The sequence below is a fragment of the Herpailurus yagouaroundi genome, unplaced genomic scaffold, assembly GCF_014898765.1.
Source record: "Herpailurus yagouaroundi ecotype Mexico unplaced genomic scaffold, PumYag 208, whole genome shotgun sequence".
Taxonomy (NCBI): domain Eukaryota; kingdom Metazoa; phylum Chordata; class Mammalia; order Carnivora; family Felidae; genus Herpailurus; species Herpailurus yagouaroundi.
The window spans coordinates 4,847,090-4,870,012 of record NW_024412439.1 but is presented as its reverse complement, the minus strand read 5'-3'; the positions used below and the strand labels follow the sequence as shown (position 1 = coordinate 4,870,012).

The following is a 22,923-nucleotide window of genomic DNA, read 5'->3' as shown; positions in this document are numbered from 1 at the left end:
ATCATAAAATGAATGTAACACTGTCTACAAATGTACATATTCATTTGCACTGCTGGTTCCTTTAAAAATTATTTGCGCCTATTTGCATGGTTCTCCTTAAGAATTATAAATTCACGTATCTCAGGAAGCCTGTCATTCAGGACTTCAGATAAGGTGGGCGTATTGAGAAGTTAAATACTTCTAACTTAGGGGTGCCTGGATGGCTCAGTCAGTTGAACGTCCGACCTCGGCTAGGTCATGATCTTGTGGTTCGTGGGTTCAAGCCCCGCGTCGGGCTGTGTGCTGACAGCTTGGAGCCTGGAGGCTGCTTCGGATTCTGTGCCTCTCTCTCTGCCTCTCCCTGGCTTGTACTCTCTCTCGAAAGAAATAAACATTTTAAATACTTTTAAATAGTGGCAGGGTTGACAGTAATAGAGAAGAAGCCCTTATTGGGGTTTGGGCAGAACGTCAGAGCCACTGTGAGTGATTTAAGGGATGTATTGTGGGGAAATAAGCCAAAGGCGGTGCAGGGAGTGAAGCCGTCTGGAAGGCTCTGGTGGTGCCTATACCTGGTGTTGGGCCGAGCTGAGCAGGACCATCGGAGGGAAGGGCAGGGAGGGCTGGGGAGGGCAGAGCAGGAGCAACCTGCAGTCTGCAAGGTTGAGGTGAAACTCACTGGAACAAACGGGAACTCGGAACTCGTGTCCGTTTCTTGCCGCCTCCCCGCCGGCAACCTTGACGACACAGGTAACCTGCGCAAGAGCACGTGCACTTGACTACGAAATGGCACACAGACTTGAGCCAGGATTCTGAGAAGTGGGCGGGCTCAGGAATTGGCTGTGGCCCAGAGATCCAGCAGGATGGTGAAGCGCGGGCCCGGTGTCCCTGCAGGCGGCCGGGGCAGCAGGCAGAGCCCCACCGGTTGGGGGTGAGCCTTGGTAGTGCCTGAGCTTAGAGCAGTTTTCCAAGTGTGAGCGTGGCCGCTGTTTTCGATTCCACCTTCCAGATGGCATACGAGCTCTGCGGCCGTCCCGCCCCTACAGCTGGACAGGGAGGGGAGCGTGGGGCATTGTGGCTCCGGGCTAAGTGGACTGGAGCAACACGCGAACACAACGCCTTGTCAGCTGAGCACCGGGACACGCCGTTGGGTCAAACCTAGCTCCCAGAGAAGGCCGTAGCCCGACATGATGAAAGTGTCCCTCTTACAACCCCAAATTCACTACCCCAAGATTCACTAGTCCCTTTTTGCATCTTTGGGTGATGTTCATCCGTCTTCAGGCTGGGTCACAGCCCTCCCACCCCCCTTGATGTTTGTCCAGCCTCGGTTCTGAGACATGAGATTAAATACCGTCAGCATACCTTTGCCACTAGGAGAAGGGGAGAGAGGAATAAAATGTTTATATCCAAATAAGAGAAAAGTACTCAGAACTATTACATTCTTTGTATCTGCACCTGGTCACAGGACCACTGCTGATGCCTATAACTACCTTTGTGTGCTAGCCAAGCTGTGTTCCCCTTGTCTTTGGCACAGGAGATGACCCAAAATGGAGTTCTTGAAGGGTCTAGAAGTGGAACTCTTATACACCAATAGGAGGAATGTAAAACGGCAATCCACGCTGCAAAACAGTTCGACAGTTTCTTACGTAATTTAAATATATACCTACTGTATGTTGCACACTCTTTACTTGTGAGAAATAAAAGCATATGCCCCCACAAAGACTTGAACACAAATGTCCATAGCTGCTTTTTTATAATAGTCCCAGACTGGAAACAACCCAAATATCCATCAACAAGTGAATAGATCTATTATAATAGTGGTATTACCAACACATAGAATGGAATATTGCTCAGCAATAAAAAAGAATGAGCTATTGATACACTGAGCCATATGATGAATCTCAAAATAATTTTGCCTCATGAAAAAAAGTCCAGACAGAAAGTGTGTATTGTAAAATGCCATTTACATAAAAGTCTGGAAAATTCAAGTGATCTATAGGGACTCAAGGCATGGTTCACTGGCCGCCTGAGGAAGAGCTCTGGGTGGGGGGAGGGGATTACAGTGAGGCATGACAAAACTTGGGAATGATGGATATGTACAGTATCCTGATTGTGGTGATGTCTTCATGACATCTGTTTTCCTCCGGCCTCGGAGTTAAAAGCTGCCCAAGTCTCCCAACTCCCCGGGGCCCTTGGCTATGTTCACAAGACAGTGACAAGTGTGGCACAGGGACAGAAGTAAAGCAAGTGATAAAAGGTTGCAGATAGTGGTGGGGTGAGATGAGGGATGGCCTTCAACCCATGTAACATACAAAGAATTTGGACTTTCAGGGGCACCTGGTTGGCTCAGTCATTTGAGTGTCCGACTCTTGGTTTTGGCTCAGGTCATGGTCTCGCGGTCTTATGGGTTCGAGCCCCACATCAGGCTCTGCTCTGGCAACACAGAACCTGCTCGGGATTCTATCTCTCCGTCTATCTCTGCCCTGCCGTCACTTGTGCTGTCTCTGTCTCTCTCAAAATAAATAAATAAACTTAAAAAAAAGAGTTTGGACTTTCCAAGGCCACCGGAGAATGAGCAGTGAGGCGAACATGAAATCATTCAATCTTTTTGAGCAAGTAGTTTTATTATGATTCCGTACAAGTGTTAATAGTACAGTAAACTGGGAAGGGCAGGTTTGAGAGAGATTATGAAGTCTAAATTACCAGGACTTGGTGATGAATATGGCTGGTCAATGAATAGAAGAAATCAAAGCTGATCTAAAGATTTTGATGTGAGTTATAGGAGAAAAAGTTATGTATTTGATTAAAAAAAAAAGAACTCTGGAGAAGTACTTGATTTGCATGGAAATGTGTTGATTTCAGTTTGGAACACATTGCATTTGTGATGATGTTAAAATATCCAAAGGAAAAACACCAACCATCAAGTGACATTACAAAATCAGAACTCAGGACAAGGGCAGGATTGCACACGTTGTGGTTCTACTTAAAGACAGGAGAGTTGGGGCGCCGGGTGGCTCACATAAATGTCCAACTTCAGCTCAGGTCATGATCTCACAGTTCGTGGGTTCGAGCGCCGGGTCGGGCTCTGTGCCGACAGCTCGGAGCCTGGAGCCTGCTTCGGATTCTGTGCCTCCCTCTCTTTCTGCTCCTCCCCCACTCGCACGCGCTCTCTCTCTCTCTCTCTCTCTCTCTCTCTCTCTCAAAAATAAACATTAAATAAACTACCCATTATTAAGCACCTTCCAAGCATTATACTGTATGTCAGTATCTTATTAATCCTCACATTAACCTTGCAAGTTATATATTATTACCCTCGTTTTGCAGATGAGGCAACGGGCTTGTAGACAGTGTTACTTAGGCGCTCGTAATTGGCAAAGCGGAGATGTAACCCTCCTCTGTAACCGCAAAGCCCGGACCCTTAACCTCTGTGCCATCCTGAATTCTTCTGCCAACTTGAGTGTATCATGAGACTTCTGCCTCCGGTGCCTTTCTTTCTGTCTGCTTCCTCCTGCGTCTAGACTGCTCTTTTCTCCCCTCCAATCCCCTGAAAGCATCGGACTCCTGCTGAGTCTTAAGTCTGTCGGAGAGTGCTCGGAAGGCTCTTTTCCCTGCCTCCCCAGCTGATTCCGAGCCCATCGGAGACCATCTCTCTTTCATTGTACTCTACCCGTTATTACAATCATCTGTACGCCAGTGTTTCCACTAGAGGAAAGGTTGGCACACCGCATTCAGTAAAGGGCCAGAGAGCAAATATTTTAGCTTTTCTGGGCCATCCCATCTCCGTTGCAGCCACCCGACCCGGCCGCCGCGGTGTGAAAGCAGCCGGAGCAAGGCGTAGACAAACGAGTATGGCTGAGTTATGGTACAACTTCATTTATGGACACTAAAGTCTGACTGTTCATGTAATTTACACATGTCACGAAGTATTCTCCTTCTTTGGATTTATTCTTCTAATCGTTAAAAAAATTAAAAACATGGGGCGCCTGGGTGGCGCAGTCGGTTAAGCGTCCGACTTCAGCCAGGTCACGATCTCGCGGTCCGTGGGTTCGAGCCCCGCGTCGGGCTCTGGGCTGATGGCTCGGAGCCTGGAGCCTGTTTCCGATTCTGTGTCTCCCTCTCTCTCTGCCCCTCGCCCGTTCATGCTCTGTCTCTCTCTGTCCCAAAAATAAATAAAAAACGTTGAAAAAAAAATTAAAAACAAACAAACAAACACATTCGTATCTTGTGAGCCATTCAGAAGCAGGTGCCGGCTGGAGGTGGCCCATAAGCTAGAGCTTGCTGTCCCCTACACTATAGTATGAATTTCTTGGCCGCAGGTCTAGTACTTCTTTGTTAGGGTGACGATACCAACGTATCGTCCAAACTGGGATGCTCTGAAAGTGAAAGCGTTGCTGCGAGTGACACTGGGACCCGCAGGCACAGAGGGGAACTAGGCCAGGCAGAGAGGGGTTGTCACCCTGGTCACAGGGTAGCCTCGTCGGTTGTATACGGCTTCATCTGGGGTCTTAATCGCTTCAGCCGCCCGTGTCCCAGGGTTCATTTATTCTTGGTCGACTCGCAGGCTTTGGGATGTGTGTGCGAGGTGCTGAAGTCATTCAGAGCACTAATGTTTTACACCTGCCACAGTGGCCCTGGAAGAAGCAGCTGTATATTCAGTAAGTGGTTTTCAGAGTGGATGAGTGTGGAACCCGTGCATGACCTGGACAATGAATTCATACAGTTTTAGAACATGTCTCTTCCAGAGAGTTTTCCTCCATCGAGTACCAAGAGTATGGGTTCATGCTAGTAAAAATTAAAATGAAATTTGCTGTGGACAAAATTATAGAACAGAAGCAGAAGAGAAGACTTGTTTCACATTATATTTAATGCCTTCTGTCTTTCTTTTCAATCTTTTTGCAGTTTTTTGAGGTGCCATTTGATTCAAACATGAATAGGACAAAGAACAGACCTCTGGTTCGTGGACAGATCAGGTAAACTCACGGATCCAAGACTCTTTCACCGTCTAGAACATCCATTTGCTGGTTTATCCCGAATTGTTTCCCAGTCTTGTGCCTTGAATTGTGGTGGGCAAATAACACACCCCCAAAGGGACCTACTGGTGTGGACATGCAGTACCTCGACTCAAAGTGTACCCCAGGGCACCTAAAGCCGAGCTAAGATTTGCAGTCCCGTTGTTGGGGAAACTCATGCCGTGTGGATGTCTTTATGAGATCCCACTTCGAAACGTGGACTTGTTTCACTTGTCCCGGCTGAGGATAAAAACATTCCATTAGCACAAGTGATTTCAGACAAATCCACATAGGGCCTCCGAAGAAAGATCTATCCGAAGCCTTACTTTTGCAGACAAACTGATAATGCTGTCATCTGCCAAGTAAAGGACTGCCTCCATTACTCTTTCTACCAAATTCAATTAAGTAGAACTAAAAGGCATATAAATATTTTAATATCACTAATGGTTAATAATTAAACGTTTTAACTTCCTGGAGTCCTTGAAACTGGCATTGAAAAAAAATTTTTTTAAATCCAGTGGATATCATCAGCCAAGAAGAATAAAAAGAGGCAAATGGTTGATAACGACTATTCTAAATCAGTGAATCCTGCCCTCACATTTCCAGGCAGTGCCCTCATGGAGCTTAAAATGTATTGGGTAACACTTGTGGATCAAACCAATCACACATTTTCAGTAAGACAATAAAGGAAACAAAGCAGGTACAGTCAGAAATCTATGTAAAAATGATTTTTAATATTAGCCGTTTGTAGCCATTCAGTTCTTAAATGAGTTTAAAATACCATTATATTGCAAAGAGCCATGAAAACCTGTAAGAACAGAAATCTCATATCTATTGATAATTGACTTCTTTTCTTGAAATATAAATCAAGCCATCTGCTGTGTTTTTATTTAAAAAGTGTCAGAAGTACGTTTATTGTTATTTTTTTAATGTTTATTTTTGAGAGAGACAGAGCATGAGCAGGGTAGGGCAGAGGGAGAGGGAGACACAGAATCCGAAGCAGGCTCCAGGCTCTGAGCTGTCAGCACGGAGCCTGAAGCGGGGCTCGAACTCACAGACCGTGAGATCATGACCTTAGCCGAAGTCGGACGCTTAACTGACTTAGCCACCAAGGCGCCCCAGAAGTACTTTAATTTGAAGTTGTTTTATAGGCTTTTAAAGTTTTTAAAATTTATTTTAGGGGGAGGAGAAGGAGCACTCGAGAGCACTAGTGGGGGAGGGGCAGTGAGAGAGAGAGAGAGAGAGAGAGAGAGAGAGAGAGAGAATCCCAAGCAGGCTTCACACTGTCAGCTCAGAGCCTGATTCAGGGCTCAAACTCACAAACCATGAGATCATGACCTGAGCTGAAATTGAGTTGGACGCTTAACCGATTGAGCCGCTCAGGTGCCCCTGAGTGAAGTTGTTTCACAAGAGCAAATGCAAGCTTTGTAACCCATTTCAAAAACTAGAAGCTGCTTGTGCTGCTGGTCAGGTCACACGTAAGTTCTTGCTCCTTTCCTCAGTGAAATCGTACCCTCTAGAACCAAGGCAGATGCAGGACAAGCCCAGTAAGCAGCCATTAGGCATCTAATGGCGCTCAGATAGAGGCCCGCCATTCTTCCTGTATCTCCTCTTACTTTGCCCAGTGTGGTCATTGTCTGCACCCAGGAAAGCCAGCCCTTTAAGTGCATCCAGAGTGGGGGGCTTGTTCGTTGGCCTTGGCAATCCCATCCTTTAAAGGAGACAGGCTGGGGGCGCCTGGGTGGCTCAGTTGGTTAAGCGTCCGACTTTGGCTCAGGTCATGATCTCGCAGTCTGTGGGTTCGAGCCCCGCGTCAGGCTCTGTGCTGACAGCTCAGAGCCTGGAGCCTCTTTCAGATTCCGTGTCTCCCTCTCTCTGACCCTCCCCCGTTCATGCTCTGTCTCTCTCTGTCTCAAAAATAAACGTTAAAAAAAATAATAGTAATTAAAGGAGACAGGCTGTCATCTAGTTATTGGTCTTGCTAAACTTGTAACTTCACCTTTTGTTTTGCAAGATGACCCCGGGTCTCCTTTATGACAGTAAACCTTAATTGCTGCCTAAAGTAGCCTCCGAGAGGGCAACTTACGGGGCTGGAAAAAGAGAGTCAAACTTCTGTTATGAGCTAGCGTGTATTTTATTAAATCGGTACAATTGTAGGAGCTGTTCCGAGTCTGCGGCAGAAATCCTGCACTGAGAGTCACGGTTTTGAAACTGCAGACTTGGTATCCTGCCAGGCAGTTTTTATTATAATTTAGTAAATTGTTATCTATGACACATATTTTGTAAGTGGCTGGCTGCGGGGGTATAGTAGAAAGTCTTACGTCTGTCCGTTAGCATTGATTCCAGCTTTGGTGGTTCTGACATTCACAATAGCTATTGGGCATTTAGGCGTAAAGCCCAGCCAGTTTATTTTGAAATTCTTGATTTGGAATTTACTGCTCCATTTGATTGGACTGATCTGCCTTGTTGAATCTGTCCGACGTCGTAGACACTGCAGTTTGTCATGTGAAGTGTAAGTTCCCGTCATTACTGACAGCAGCAGTAAGCATGGTCAGTCTGGGAAGGAAATCCTTGGACATCTTTGCCACTGTTTCCTCCTTTGTACCTCGCTTGGCTTCTCTCCATCCTGAAGACATACCATGAGCATTTATGGGGTGTGTGTGTGTATGTGTGTGTGTGTGTGTGTGTGTGTGTGGCATTAATTTTTTAAAGTGATTGCAATTTAGTTAGAAAATTTTTACTGAAGTGAATAAAAGGGTATTCTAAGAAGTTAAAGGAATACAATTAAGGAAAGAAACATATGCCTGGATTAGTTATTCTTTTTTTTTTTTTTTTTTTTTTTTTTTTTTTTGAGAACCTGGGAAATACTTTGTGGACCCATCTGTACATTTATGCACTTGCATGGTGGCCATTCTCTGAACTTTTGGTTTTCTCTTCCAGAAAAATGTGGCTGGGTAGGTGGGCACTGAATGCCTTATAGAACTGACAGAGATGATGGGGCTTTTTTTTTTTAGTGTTTATTTATTTTGAGAGAAAGAGCAGGGGAGAGGCAGAGAGGGAGGGAGACAAAATCCCAAGCAGGCTCTGCACATCAGGCACAGAGCCCGATGTGGGGCTTGAACCCACGAACTGCGAGATCGTGACCTGCGCCGAAATCAAGAGTCGGACACCCAACCGACTGAACCACCCACGTGCCCCGAAGATCGTGCGTTTTTGGTTGTTTATTCTGTATTCCAGAAAGGATTAGAGGTATCATGAGACTGTAGCTTAATAAAACAGAGAAATACGTAAAGAAAGTCAGGGTTACGGAACATAGAATCTGTGATAAAACGGCGAGAACAAGGAAAGCTTCTCGAGGTCACCGTAGTTACTGAGGTTGACCTGTAGATTTCATTCTGCATTTCCTGGTGAAATCACAGTCCCATCGTAATGGTAAGCATTGCGTGCAATATTAATATTTAATTCTCCCTACAGCACCATGAGATAGGACACTGTTGAATATGCAGGTGAGAAGACTGAAGATCCAAGGGTTATGAAAAGTGGCAGAACCAAAATTTGGCCTGGCCCATTTGCTTCCCTGCCCTGAGTTCCTAACCGCTACATATAACCGTCTCTAAAATCTCTCTGTCCGTGAGAAGGAAACACCACCCTAGGGAGACCAAACTTCTGCCTCTCCGTTCTTAAAAAAGTAAGAAAGGACACTTGGTGACGATATTAGAAGAATGTCCTACATGACTTCCTTGGAGGAAACCTATATAGATTTCTAAGGCATCTCTCGGCCGCAAGCCAGAGCAAAAACACCCAAGAACAGCTCCTGCTGAGAACCGCGTAGAGCGAATCTTCTTGAAGCAGGTGGTGAGGAAGAAGCTCGTGGGCAGACGTATTGGCCCAAGGACCTTCTCTAGCGCGCCAGCTTGCTCCAGGGATTAAGCTGAGCCAGTGAAAGAGAGGAGAGAAGATGCCAGTCTCGTGTGTGCATCAGGCGACGCGGGGGATGTGCTCCCGCCACACAATACGATAGGAAAGAGGGGGCGAACGGTCAGGCGGCTCTTGGTCCCGGTTTGCCCAGGACCCTCCTGCTTTACACCAGAATTATTGATGGTGTTCTGCTCTCACTCTTAATACTGTCCAGGCCGGGTGATAGCCACACCACGTAATTTCTAGAAAGGGCTGGTGGTGATGACTGTAAAGCTTACAGAATTTCCTCCTTTTTAAGTCCATTTCCTACAAATTCCAATTGCTTTTTTTGCCTAGAGAAGAAAACAAAGAGCACATAAATGGAAAGTATGTCACATCTAAATCAGACTGTAGGTCCCCACCATGATACAGGCCTCTTTAACTAGCTTTTTAAAAATGACACTCGATGTCGGGGCACCTGGGTGGCTCAGTTGGTTAGGTGTCCAACTCTTGGTTTCGGCTCAAGTCATGATCTCATTTTCGTGGGTTCGAGCCCCACGTCGGGCTCCGTGCTGACAGTGCAAAGCCTGCTTGGGATTCTCTCAATCCCCCCCTCTCTCTCTCCCCCCCTCCCCCCCTCCCCCACTTGTGCTGTTTCCGTCTCTCAAAATTAATGAACTTCAAGAAAAATGACCCTCGATGTCGACGTTTGCTCATAAATTGGAGAAGATGCATAAGGCCAACTGACTCGTTTGGATGTTTCTGGCGACAATGGTGTAGTCATGGTTCTGAATGACTGTTGTCAGGAGGGAGTTGGGCTCAGAGCTCCCCTTTGATTCTCCGGCAGAGAGCACGGCGTAGAATCCATGCCACACGTCAGGAATGCACACTGAAAGGAGTCTGCTCACTTACGGAGTCGAACCTGTGAGCCCAAAGTCACTTGGTGAAGGTGAACGTCAGGGAAGCTTACCTTCTTATCGGAAAGTCAGATTCAGTGTGATCCAGGTTTTAAGTTGGCGGCTGGAGAAAGTTCGTTAGCAAATTTTTAAAAATCTCCGTAATAGAAAACACCTCAGTCTTCTGATAGTCTTTGTCTGGTAACAGAATCGAATGAAAAATGTCACCTGGTGGACTCTGAGCTTGGGCAAGTCGCGGAATTAACCTTGCCCCACTGCCCCTTCCCCTCAGGGAGGGATCCTAATTCCAGCCTTGTTCACCTCACGCCGTTGTGGTGCGGGTAACAATGAGGTCAACAGAATCATGCAAATACATGTGCATTGTTGGGGAGAAGGTTTAAAACTCTAGAAAAACGAGTAGTTACTTATAGGACTTCCACCTGTTTTCAAATTTTGCTTTACAATACAAATATTTCAGTACTTACAGGCAATGACAAAAAAGAAATTCAGAGGGGCGCCCGGGCGGCTCAGTCAGTTACATATCTGACCGTTGAATTCAGCTCAGGTCGTGATCTCACAGTTTGGGGGATGGAGCCCTGCATCAGGCTCTGTACTGGCTGCACAGAGCCTGCTTGGGATTCTCTGTCTCTCTCTCTCTCTCTCTCTCTCTCTCTGCCCCTCCCCCCACTGCTCGCCTGCTCTCTTTCTCTCTCTCTCAAAATAAACTTAAAAAAATTTTTACATTAGTTTCTAGGGATAGGGAGAAAGAAGCAAAACACTTGGAAAGTAAGACAGCAGAGAGTGGATGTTACGTGTTTCCATTATCAGGGTCATGTTGGTAGGACCACCCTGTGGCATGTCATGGAATCCTTCCTTCCTCCTGCTGCCCTCAGGACACGTTGATGGGGAATGTTGTCCCTGTAGAGGACTGTGCTGGTTGCCAGGGTTACTAACAGGTGGGTGACATGCTCTCCGTTCTCTTAGGGTCACGTTGAGGGGACGGCAGCTCACACGTGTAAGGACACTGAGTGCTACCAGGGGTACGGTCGACACATGTAACGCTGAGTGCACCTGCCAGCCGGGTACCGCGTGGGACCCCAAGGTGCAGTGGGGAACACCGCGGGAGGGACATTGCTGGGTGATGCGGGAGCACAAAGAGGAGACCTGATCCAGACCGCAGAGCTCCAGGGTGACTTAAGGGGGGCGCGAGGACATCCAGGGTGACTTAAGAGAGGCACAAGGACGTCCGAGGTGACTTAGCAGAGGTGCGAGGACGTCCGGGGTGACTTAGCAGAGGCAGGAGGACGTCCGGGGTGACTTAGCAGAGGCACAAGGACGTCCGGGGTGACTTAGCAGAGGCGCGAGGACGTCTGGGGTGACTTAGGAGAGGCCCGAGGTGAGAACCAGAGGAGGAGGAGGAGCTAAGCCAGCCTGTCCTTTTCCAAGTTCTTTCTGTTCCTTCCCCCTCCAACCACTCCTTTGTTGGTGGCCACTGGCTTCCTCATCCCGTCTGCGATCTACAGACACTGCCCTCTGCCCTGTCTGTACCTCCAGCCCAGACCGCTCTTCTGAGCCAAGGCCTTTGAAAATCTCTTTTGGGGTCCTCTATGGGTATCTCCGATTCCTTAAGTATATATCCCAGCGCACGGCTCCCCCCCTCCCACACGGCTTTTTGTTAACCAAAGTTCTGAAGTCAGGTGCCTGTAAGTTACTCTAGACTCCCTGTCTGGTCCCCCTCATCTGGTTGTGGAATAGACCGTGTCTGTCCAGCCCCCTAAGTCACCCTGGAATGTGCCCTCTCACCCCCCCGCTCTGGTGTCAGAGCACCCCCAGCTTGCCTGGGTTCGTAGAACCGTGCCTCAGCTGCTCCCCCTGCCCGTTCACCAGCCCTCTTTCCGTCTGTCTTCGCCAGGCTTTCCTTACATGATCACATTGGTCTCTGGCTCCAAACCTTTGGGGAGAGTCTTCTAAATATATTTAAGAAGAAATACTTGTTTTCTGTTCTTTACTATGTCTTACATGTAAGGCCTTTGAGGGTCTGATCCTTCCTGGTCCTTCCAGCCTCCTCCTCTGTGCGCATCTTTCTTCTTCTTCTCCTTCGTCTCCTTCTCTTCTTCCTCCTCCTGCTCCCTCTCCTAATGTTTATTTATTTTCAGAGAGAGAGAGAAAGAGAGAGAGAGAACAAACGGGGGAGGGGCAGAGAGAGGGAGAGAGAGAATCCCAAGCATACTCCCAAGTATTGTCAGCACGGAGCCCGACGCCAGGCTCAAACTCACAACTGAGATCGTGACCTGAGCCGAAACCAAGAGTCGGACGCTTAACCAACTGAGCCACCCGGGCGCCCCTCTGCTCACCTTTTCTCATTTATCCCTTGGTGTTGAGACCGGATGGGCCCGCTGGTGTTTCCGAAGCACCATGCTCCCTCTTGTCCCACTGGGTGTGCTCCCCTAGTCCGCTCATTGCCTGGGCAGGTTTTGTGCCAAGCACTCCTTCCTCTGGAAGGGGCAGCTACGCCCGTAGTCCAGTGGGGCGGGTGGGGTTAGGTGTTTGTCCTGGGGCTCGCCCTCTTCTTCGTTTATGCCCCTGTCCTAGCCCCACACAGCCCTCTGCAAACCCTTTCCTTGGGCCCCTTGCTCCATTATGTTGTGTGTTCTTCTGGGACAAAGATGGAATCTGCCCTCTGTTTAATCTCCAGTCCCCAAGATCGTTTATAGAGAGCAGTTTCCTCAGTGCCTAACGTGTGCTCGGCACTATTTTTAATGCCACGACCCGGCAGGGAACGAAGCAGACAGCCATCCCTGATGTCACGGAGCATGCGCTCCGGCCATCACATCCGGCAGACCGCTGATGCTTCATGAGGGATGTGTGGACGGACAGAGGGACAGATGTTAGAGAAGCGGAAATGACCTCCCAAGGCGAAGAAGGACAGAAGCGAAGACTCTGAGACGGGTACACGGCGCACGGTGTCAAGGGGATGAGGAAGCCATCGGGACAGGCAGAGGAGTGCAAAATATGTGTTTAGGGATAAAAATAAATGACTTGGCCAGACTCAGAGGGAAGGATTTGAAGGAGCAAAGTAAGGAAGCAGAGCCAGGAAGGAGGCCGGGAATACGTGCCTGCCCCACCATTGTGACACGGGCTGTGCTGTAGGGATTGGACTGTGGTCCGTGTCGTTTGGGGAGCTCTTAAGCAGCTCAGGACAAGAAAAAGAAATAACAGGCCTGTGTATTGGGAAAGAAGAAATGAATTCTTCATTCACAGACCGTGTGATAGTTTGCCCGGAAAACTCAAACAAACCTACAAAAAAGCTAGAATCAGTAAGTGGATATAGCAAGGGCACAAGATACAAGGTCAAGATGCAGAATGCAATTGCAGGAAGCGAGGCAAAGAGTTCTTAGAGAAAACACACAAAAGCAACAAAACAAAAAAGTACAAAAAGCACAAACCATAAATGAAGTCATAGGTAAGTTAGACTTCACCGAAATAAAAATCGCTGTTCTCCCAGAAACACTTCTGAAAACGACCGGACAGGCCAAAGAGTAGGAGAAAATATTTGCAAAGCATGGAACTCACGAAGGACTTGTGGCCAGAGTACGTGCAAAATCCCTAAAGCCCGGTGACAAGAAAATAGCTCAACCAAAAAATGGAGAAAACGTTTTTAAACAGACATTGCACTAAAGAAGAAGTCTGCATATCAAATAAACACAAAACGGTTTTCATTATCACCAGTTCACTGGGGGAAATGCAAATTAAAGCCACAGTGGGACATCACTGCACACCTATTAAAACAGTTAACATTTATTTTTTTTTAATATGAAATTTATCGTCAAATTGGTTTCCATACAACACCCAGCGCTCATCCCAACAGGTGCCCTCCTCAGTGCCCATCACCCACCCTCCCCTCCCTCCCACCCCCCATCAACCCTCAGTTTATTCTCAGTTTTTAAGAGTCTCTTATGGTTTGGCTCCCTCCCTCTCTAACTTTTTTTTTCCCCCTTCCCCTCCCCCATGGTCTTCTGTTAAGTTTCTCAGGATCCACATAAGCGTGAAAATATATGGTATCTGTCTTTCTCTGTAGGACTTATTTCACTTAGCATCACACTCTCCAGTTCCATCCACGTTGCTACAAAGGGCCATATTTCATTCTTTCTCGTTGCCACGTAGTATTCCATAGTGTATATAAACCATAATTTCTTTATCCATTCGTCAGTTGATGGACATTTAGGCTCTTTCCATAATTTGGCTATTGTTGAGAGTGCTGCTATCAACATTGGGGTACAAGTGCCCCTATGCATCAGCACTCCTGTATCCCTTGGGTAAATTCCTAGCAGTGCTATTGCTGGGTCATAGGGTAGATCTAGTTTTCGTTTTTTGAGGAACCTCCACCCTGTTTTCCAGAGTGGCTGCAGAACAGTTAACATTTCTAAAGCAATAATACCAAGTGCTGGCAAGGATGTGGAGTGGCCTGAATACAAAGTGATGCCGTTACTTTTGTGAAAACAGTTTGGCAGATTCCTATGAAGTCACACAAGATTTACCTTATCTATAACCCCAGTCCCATGTGTCTCTGGAAACGTATGTCCATACAAAGATCTGTATGTGAATACTTATAAGTTTAATTCATTATTACTGAAAACAACCTAAATGTCCTTCAGCTGGTGAGTATATACACATAAAATGACATGGGCACATTTCAGAAGCATTGTAAGTGAGAGTAGACAGACCCAAAAGGTTACATACTGTGCCATCCCGTGTAGGTGATATTTTAGAAAGCCAAAACTCTGGGGACAGAAATCAGATCAATGGCTACTAGAAATCGGGGGTGAAGGAAAGGGAATGGAGTACAGAGGAGCATGAAGGAACTTTGTGAGGTGACAGAAATATTCTATATCTTTTTTTATGTTTTGAGAGAGAGTCAGTGGGGGAGAGGGACAGAGGGAGGGAAAGAGAGAGAGGATCTTAAGCAGGCTCCACTCACCCGAGAGCCCGACGCGGGGCTTGATCTCATTTCCGTGAGATCGTGACCTGAGCCGAAATCGAGTCAGACGCTTAACCAAGTGAGCCACCCGGACGCCCCAGAAATAGTCTATGTCTTGATCACGGTGGCGCTTACACCGTTGTGTATCTTTGTCAGAGCTCGGAACTCACTGTGCTCTCAAAATGTGTGAATTTCACCGCATGCACGACTAGTGGGTTTTCAGGGCGCTTCGTTTTCCCTGCGGCCATGTTGACGTAGCCTGCAGAGCATGAGCGTTTGGGGTCGGTCTGCCTGGACTCAGAATCCAGCTGCTTTTTCTGCTCTCCCAGGCGGGAGCGTGTTAGGAGGCGGCTGTGTCCTCTTCTCTTAAGCTGGGGCGCTTACCTCTTGGGCGTAGGTGAGGCTGCGACCCTTCTGCTACAGCAGTGAATGACAGTGCGGTCCTCACTGTGGTGGCTCCTACTTTTTTCAACAGCCCCGGGCCGAGCATCTCCGGGTGTTAGGCTCCAGCTCAGCGCTGGAATACGGCTGATGTGACCCAGCTCCGGCCCTCCTTACTGTCCTGTCGGGGAGGTACAGAGTAAACCAGTGAGCCAAATAAAGGTTCAGAGGTCCCTCTCGATGGCCGTCAGTTGTCCAGAGAAAACAAGGAACCGGATATCATAGAGCCAACTGGCGGAGACCGCTTGAGGAGGAGGTACAGAGACACTTGAGGAGGTGGGGTATGCGCTGAGCCCCGGAGGTTGAGGATGCAGGGAAGGGGGGCAGCGTGGGCAGAGGGAGCAGCAGGTGCAGAGCCCGGGCGGCCAGGGTGTGCCCGACCCAGTGAAGAGCACGGGGGCCGCAGTGGCCAAAAGGAGCAGAGTGGGAGGAGATGAGGTCACGAGGGCACCGCAGTGACAAGTCTGGCTCAGAGGCGGTGTGCAGCGGGAAGCCAGACGTGAGTCGTAAGCGTGGGGTCGCTGTGGTCACGCTGATGTTTGTGAGGGAAGTCTTCAGAATGTACCATGGCGTCACGGGAGCGAGCAGAGGCCTGGGACCAGTCCAGGGTGAGCTGACGATGGCTTAGACCAGGGCGGTCACGGTCGGGGGGGGGGGGGGCAACCCAGAACGCAGACTGGGCACCACCGCCCACAAGGTCACTTAAATTGTGTCCGCTTTTCAAAGCCGTTCCCGCTTCCTGTGGGTCACGGATCTCCCGCAGAAAAACCCCGCCGATCCCTGCCACCCTGCCTTTGCGCCTCCCGTTCCTTTCCACCTGTCTTCTCGAGTTTTCTCAAGACCTCCCTTAAGGAAGGTCTCCGCCGTCTACACGTATCTGCACCTTTCTTACACTCCGCAGCTCTTCGTACGGGTAGCACGTAATTCGTCAGGAGCAGGCAGTGTAGCAAAGCAGTCGTCAGCCCCGCCCCTCCCAAGAAGCAGCCCCGCCCCCCCACTGTCCAGCGGAGCGCCCCCAACCGTCACGGCAAAGATACGTGACTGTGCAGTCCGGTTGCCAGCGCTGGACATCGAGACACAGCAGAGTGGACCCTGCCGGCAGACAGACCCCTTTAGGACCCCCCCCCCCGCCCCCGTCTCTCCTCCACCGGAGTCCTAAAGGCAGAATGGCACGAACGCCCAGCCATCCAGATACAGACTTTCCCCTCGTTCCCTCTTTTGATTTACCTCGGGGATTTTTTGTGGATGTGGTGGTTATTTCCCAGAACTGTACATGCCTAACCTTGCATGCACCTTATGGATCACTGCAGGGGATTTCAAAGGATAATTTTGAGTCTGATGTATTTTCACCTCAGGGATGAGCTACATAAAGTAAATAAACTGCAACTCCACTCTGTTTCAAGACAGTAAAAGTGCAGATTGTTTTCCAGCCTCTGTGCCGCTCGCCTTGCTGTTTAGCGAGCGGCCGCTGCAGCTTTGTCTGTATTGTTTCCCGTGATGGAGAAAGTGAGATTGACTGTGTTTAATAAACAAGGAATAGTAAGATAATTGTTTTCGAAATAGCCAGTTACAGGATAAACATCCCCTTTACATTTCAGGCAACAGAAATTTTGTGCAATTTTGTTGAGAATCAAAAACAAAAATCCTTACAACTAAAATGCCACTTAGTGAGAATAAAAATCTACAAAATTACATTATTAGTTATTTCAGTTTCCCAAGGAGAATACAGATGACAGTACTTCTAAGTGCCTCTTTGTTGCCTACATAAAATGACAATTCGGTAAATCTAAGGCATCGCTTACCATTAAAGGAAGACAATCTTTCATATCAACTCTCAGAGAAATCCTGCTTTTCCTGTTTTCCTCACCAGTGGAAAGAAAGATGACTTTTTTTTTTTTTTATAATACTAAGATGACCTTTAAATTCGTCCTGGCTCTCGAAGGCACCCAAGAAGTGACGATGCTGATGGTTGGAGTGAGCTGGGACCATACAATAATTGCAGGTGGTTAATAGAAACATCCTATTGTAGCTTCTGTTTACCAAATGGAAGCATTTGACCCCATGGCTTTCTGCTTTTTACTTTAGCCCTGGGGCCTTCATGGTAGAATTATTTATCAGCGTCTTTAATGGCTTGGGGGAGCCACTTGATGAATTTGAGCCCATTGTACCTCACATCACTTAGGAAGCATCCCAGATGCACGTGGGCTAAACTCAAGAGTCCTGGCGCATTTGGCCAAAGAGCTCTGGACAGCTACGTTTGCACCCGAAGATGTCTGCAGAGAGTGGCTCCGGAGGGTCCGAATGGCGCTATCGTGACCTCCGGTACTGGCGCTTCGCCAGAGTTTGTCCCTGTTAACTCGGAGCCAGACCCGATGCCTCTGTTCCCCTGAGGCTGCGTGTCAGCACAGCTGTGTCACAGCCCGAGGGACCCACAGCTCTGGTAATCTGGCTCCCCGTGTCGGTGAGGAACTTGTCACAGGCAGAATGGAGAAGTGCCATACCTCTGAGCCTCCCGTTGCCCTGCTGCGTTTCCATCCTCGCTGGTAACTGTCTTCCTTCCTCCTCTTACAGATCACACGTATCCAACGCCCTTGAACTCCTTCCATTCACCAGACATCCCTGGCTACCTGCAACATTGGTTCTCATCAGATAAAATGGATTTGGGGGCGCCCGGGTGGCTCAGTCGGTTAAGCGTCTGACTTTGGCTCAGGTCATGATCCTGCGGTTCGTGGGTTCGAGCCCCACAGCGGGCTCCGTGCTGACAGCTCGGAGCCCGGAGCCTGCTTCGGGTGCTGTGTCTCCCTCTCTCTCTGCCCCTCCCCTGCTTACATTCTGTCTCTGTCTCTCAAAAACGAATGTACGGTAAAAAAAAAAAAAAAAAAAAAAATGTTTTTTTAATGGATATGGTAGTTTTAGGATGAGCCAAGGTGAGGGGTCAGAGGGACAGGGGTGAATGTCCCTAGTAGTTCTTCCTAAGATACACCTCACTTCTGTTTCAGAGGACCAAATGTTTTTCCACAGCAGATAAGAGGTGCTGGAATCTGGCACCTGATGTTGGCAGTTGTTGGGGGCCCGTTTCTACCTATGGTCCCCAAGCCCAAAGACCCTCAGGCTCGCCTGAGAACAGGCACAGACTCTCCTAAGGGTGTCCTTGTGCCTCTTCCAACACCACCACCCCACTGGGGCCCTTTCTTCTGACTTAGTATTTGGACGAGTGGTCCCTCTGTCTTAGAGAAGAGTCTGCTGAATCAGCAGCTGCATCTAGTTTTTCTCTTGTTCTCCTTACTGCCAGACTTCTGGAAAGGATGGCCCTCTCAGCACTTTGGTCACGGTTTAGCTTCCTCCCACACTGTCCACCTCTGCTTTTCTCTGTACGTGAACTTCATTTTTCCCTCGCGGCCCACTGGCTCTTCCGATCCCACTTTTGCTTAAACGGACTCATCGTCCAAATGGCAGCCTCAGCCTCAGCCCCCTGGTCTCCCAGCTGAGTCCTCTGTCCCAGTTCCCAAGCCTTGTGAGAGGAAATGGGATTGCCCGCGCTTGGGCCTGACATTTCATCCCTGGTCCGGTCAAGGGAAGGGGGTGCGGGGTGGGGGTGGGGTCGCACGAAGGACCCGAGGCTGCCCCTCCCAGGGCTCCTTCCGCTGCACTCGAGCTTCCTCTTGGCCAGGTATGTGTCTCGGGCCCCCGTTCTGCTTTGTGACTTTCTAGCCGTGACCCACCTCCCCCACCCCCAGTGCACAAATTCTTGCAGCCAGGATCTTAACTTTAACATTGAGCGCGTCTTGTATTTTGCCTCGCCTGTGGAGCGCGTCCTCCCTTGCTGTCCTGTTCTTGACCACTCTTCTGCAGGAGTGTCCCTGCTCCTGTCTAAGCCAGAGTTTTCCGCCGTAGGTTCTCTTTGTTCGTGGACAAGAGAGAGATACTGACACCTTTAATCCAACATCTTTACCTGTTTTGAGGTCCTTCAGACTTGTATCTTCAACATGTATTTTTTTTTTTTAAGTAATAACCTTTTCCCTGCTCTATCCTAACAAAAAGGAATCGTCCTTAAGAACGTCAAGGTCTGCTGTTGCTTCCGGATTATTTTAAAATTAAGCAATCCCTTTGTCGAATTCAGTTCATTGAGAATGCGTTGGTTACCCATCATGTTCCCAGTACCTCCAGTTCTGTTTTTGCAAGGCTCCAAAGGCTTATAATCGGGGTGAAAAATCAGCCAGATGCTCAAAAGCCTTCGCAGATGGACGAGACAGTCCTGTCAGTACGCACTGGGTGGACCGAGGGAGTCGGGACAAGCGAGACGTCCCCTGGGGGATCAGGGAAAGGGGACGTGGGTCAGGGCGGCCTGGCCAGCGCGGGAGCTTCCTGAAGAAGAGGGCCTGGTTATTTTTGTGGGCTGCAGGCGGGAGAGACGGAAAGAGCAGAGCAGGGAAGAGGTTATTGAGAGAGGACAAATTAGCACACTCGGGGTTGGGGGCCGCCAATGCCCGGTGTTTAAATAAATGACGAAGATTGAGTTTTCGAAGCCAAATGAATGGATTGTGTAGCTGGCATGATTAACTTAAAGAACAGGGTTTAGCTTAAGCATTATAGGGATTTGCAGGAGACATTTTTCAAATTTACTGAAGGTTTTACCAGTAAGCACTTAAGCGAATGTAAACAGTTTGCAGGCTGCAGGGGAGCTGTGAAGGCTGTTCATCATCCCGTCACCCTGGTCCAGCAGACAAGTACCCAGACCGGGCTGACGCCCCGCAGAGTTTCCAAGGATTGTTATGATTAGTCTCTTGGCGTGTATATATTGCAAATGTAATAAGAACATAAACATTTTAGAAGTATAGGAGGTTTTGTTTTTTTTTTTTTCTTAGTGCTAACCAGTCATTCGAAATGGCAGGAACGACAAATTCGATCTCAGTAAGAGTGGTGCCAGTGTGGAGAATTTTGGTCTTAAAATCATTCGACATTATGAACCGCACAGTATGAGGCGTCCACAAAAAAGTTTAGCGTGTACCATCACGCTTAGTCACGACAGTGGGTGAGAGAGAGGAACGCTGGGGGGTCTTCTAGAAGTGAACGTTCCTTTCTCTCATGGTCATAAGCAACATGAAAGCATTTGCGGTTCTTCTTTTTTTTTTTTAATGTTTATTATTTATTTTGAGAGAGAGCGAGAGAGAGAATCACAAGTCCCAAGCAGCCTCCGTGCTGTCAGCGCAGAGCCCGACGCGGGGCTTGAACTCATGAACTGTGAGGTCATGACCTGAGCCGAAATCCAGAGTGGGACACTTAACTGACTGAGCCACCCAGGCGCCCCTACGATTGTTCCGAAGCATCGTGAGTTGTGAACACTTCTTGTCAGCAGTGCTGGGGACGGGGAGTCCTTCAGCTCTCATGTCCCATCTTATAACCAAAAAAATACTCAGATATTCTAGTAAATATTAGTATGAAGGGTAACGCATCTACTTGAGCAGTAAGTCACAGGAGCAGACACCCGACACCTTTCATTCATGACCTGGAGTCCGTGAGTCAAACGCCCTATCGCCTTCTCTCTCTCTCTTCTCGATCAGATGAGGTGACAACATTTGGCCGTGAAACGCCATTCCCGTCGACCGGTGGTAGTGTTTGTTCTGTCTTTCGCGTGGTTTGTAAAGGTCTGTTTGAGCCGGCGTTTGGGGCAGCTGCCTTGGATGCAGGAAACAGAAAGATGAGTGGCACAGGGTAGAGGCCCTGAACCAGGTAGGACATGGCGGGCGGCCGGGGAGGGCACCAGAGCTGTCTGCGTCAGGACTGAGCCGTGCTGTTCTCACGAGGGTATGGAGGCCACCCGAGGGCTGGGGGTGGGGGGCGGGAGCAGGAAGGAGAGAAGGCTGAGGGAGAATGTTCTTGCAGGACTTGTTCTGATGTCCGGGCCGAATCTTAGAGGATACGGGGCGGAGTCGGGGGTCAGCTCCGGGGCCGTGGTGTTATCCGTACCTCAGAGATCTTTCACCTGGACCGCAGATTGCAAGACAGCGGCCAACAGGCCCAATCCTGAAGAGGCCTTTTTGTCGTTGTTGTTTGGCCTGCTGGGCTTTTCTACCGTTGCCAGCACTTGAAAATAGAAAATGTAACAAAGCCCCAGGTTTCTGGGCTTTTTAGCACATTCCCACATGGGATCGGCCAGTCAGGCCCGAGGAGCGGTTCTCCGTTGTTCATCACTTGGGCTTTCACCCCTGTGGATCGCCAGCCTGGTCCCCCTGGGTATCCGTCCGAGCAGGCCCTGCAGGAGGTGAGGTCACCTGCGTCTATACCTTCGTCTGCGGGTAGCCTGTACCCCCCAAGGTGCTCCGCAAAGCTGCAGGGATGGGTGGCTTTACTTCCCAGATTCTCTTTTTGTAAACTGTGGTTTTTTTTAAAGCTTTTCAGAGCCGCCTTAAAATTCATTCACCCTAACTTTATGTAGGTGGACAACACGGCTTTCTTAAATAGAATCCTATAAATTAAAAAGGGAGGGGGTAAGAGGAGCGCCTGGGTGGCTCAGTCGGTTGAGCATCCGACTCTTGATTTCGGCTCAGGTCATGATCTCACGGTTCGTGGGTTCGAGCCCCAACTCGGGCTCTGTGCTCCTGGTGCAGAGCCTGCTTGGGATTCTCTCTTTTCCCCTCCCTTTCTCTCTGCCCCTCCCTGGCTCTCTCTCTCTCTCTCTCTCTCTCTCTCTCTCTCAAAATAAATGGATAAACTTTAAAAAAAAAAAAAAAAAAAGGAGTGGGGTAAGAAAATTAAACCATCTGGTTTCACCAGGAAACTAGAAAGATATTGAAGGTGCTATGGGAGCCTGGGGGGGAGTAGAGTTTGGGAATTTGAGAAGTACACGGATTTGGGACCCCAGCACCCGAAGCTTGGTTTCCATGGATGGGATCAAACAACAGGAATCTCTTCTCGCTGAGAATTCCAGTCTTTCTACAGATAGCCTCTCCTCAATTTAAAGTGAATTGACGTAGCGTAACTCAAGGGTCCTCGTTTTGCTTTATCCCTGAATTACAAGGCCCCATCTCAGAGGTCAACACCGAGTAAGGCTCATCTTCACTTTTCTTCCAGCCTCCACCCTCCCACCCCTGTCTGTCTTTTCCCACCTCCCTCCTACGTCAGTAAGATTCTTTCGGCTGACTTTCAAAACTCATTCAGCTCAGACCTGCTTTGTTTTCCTCCCTGGAGAAGAAAAAAAAAAAAAAAAAAAAAAGCTTTTCTGAATATGATGCTGCAGCCCCGTGTTCTGAGTAGAGTCATTGCCCAAAACACCTGCTTATTCTTGAATTTCTCCTAATTTAAAAAAAATTTTTTTTAACGTTTCTTACTTGTTTTTGAAAGCGAGAGAGACAGAGCACAAGCAGGGAAGGGACAAACAGAGAGGGGGAGACACAGGATCCAAAACAGGCTCCAGGCTCCAAGCTGTCAGCACAGAGCACAACGCAGGGCTTGAACCCACAGGATGTGAGATCATGACCTGAGCCGAAGTCAGATGCCTCACCAACTGAGCCACCCAGGTGCCCCTTAAATGTTTTTAAATTCTCTTTTAAAATACGTCTTGCTGGGGGGCGCCTGGGTGGCGCAGTCGGTTAAGCGTCCAACTTCAGCCAGGTCACGATCTCGCGGTCTGTGAGTTCGAGCCCCGCGTCAGGCTCTGGGCTGATGGCTCAGAGCCTGGAGCCTGTTTCCGATTCTGTGTCTCCCTCTCTCTCTGACCCTCCCCCCC

General features: G+C 48.7%; 1 protein-coding gene across 1 annotated transcript in view; it reads left to right on the top strand.

Moving 5' to 3' along the window:
- COX10 (cytochrome c oxidase assembly factor heme A:farnesyltransferase COX10) overlaps window positions 1-22,923 on the top strand; it is a 55,401-nt gene that overhangs the window by 7,073 nt on the left and 25,405 nt on the right. Inside the window, exon 2 of the mRNA XM_040453159.1 lies at window positions 4,876-4,946. Within this exon, the coding sequence (XP_040309093.1) occupies window positions 4,903-4,946 (44 nt within the window). The 5' untranslated portion in view covers window positions 4,876-4,902. The remainder of the gene's footprint in view (window positions 1-4,875; window positions 4,947-22,923) is intronic.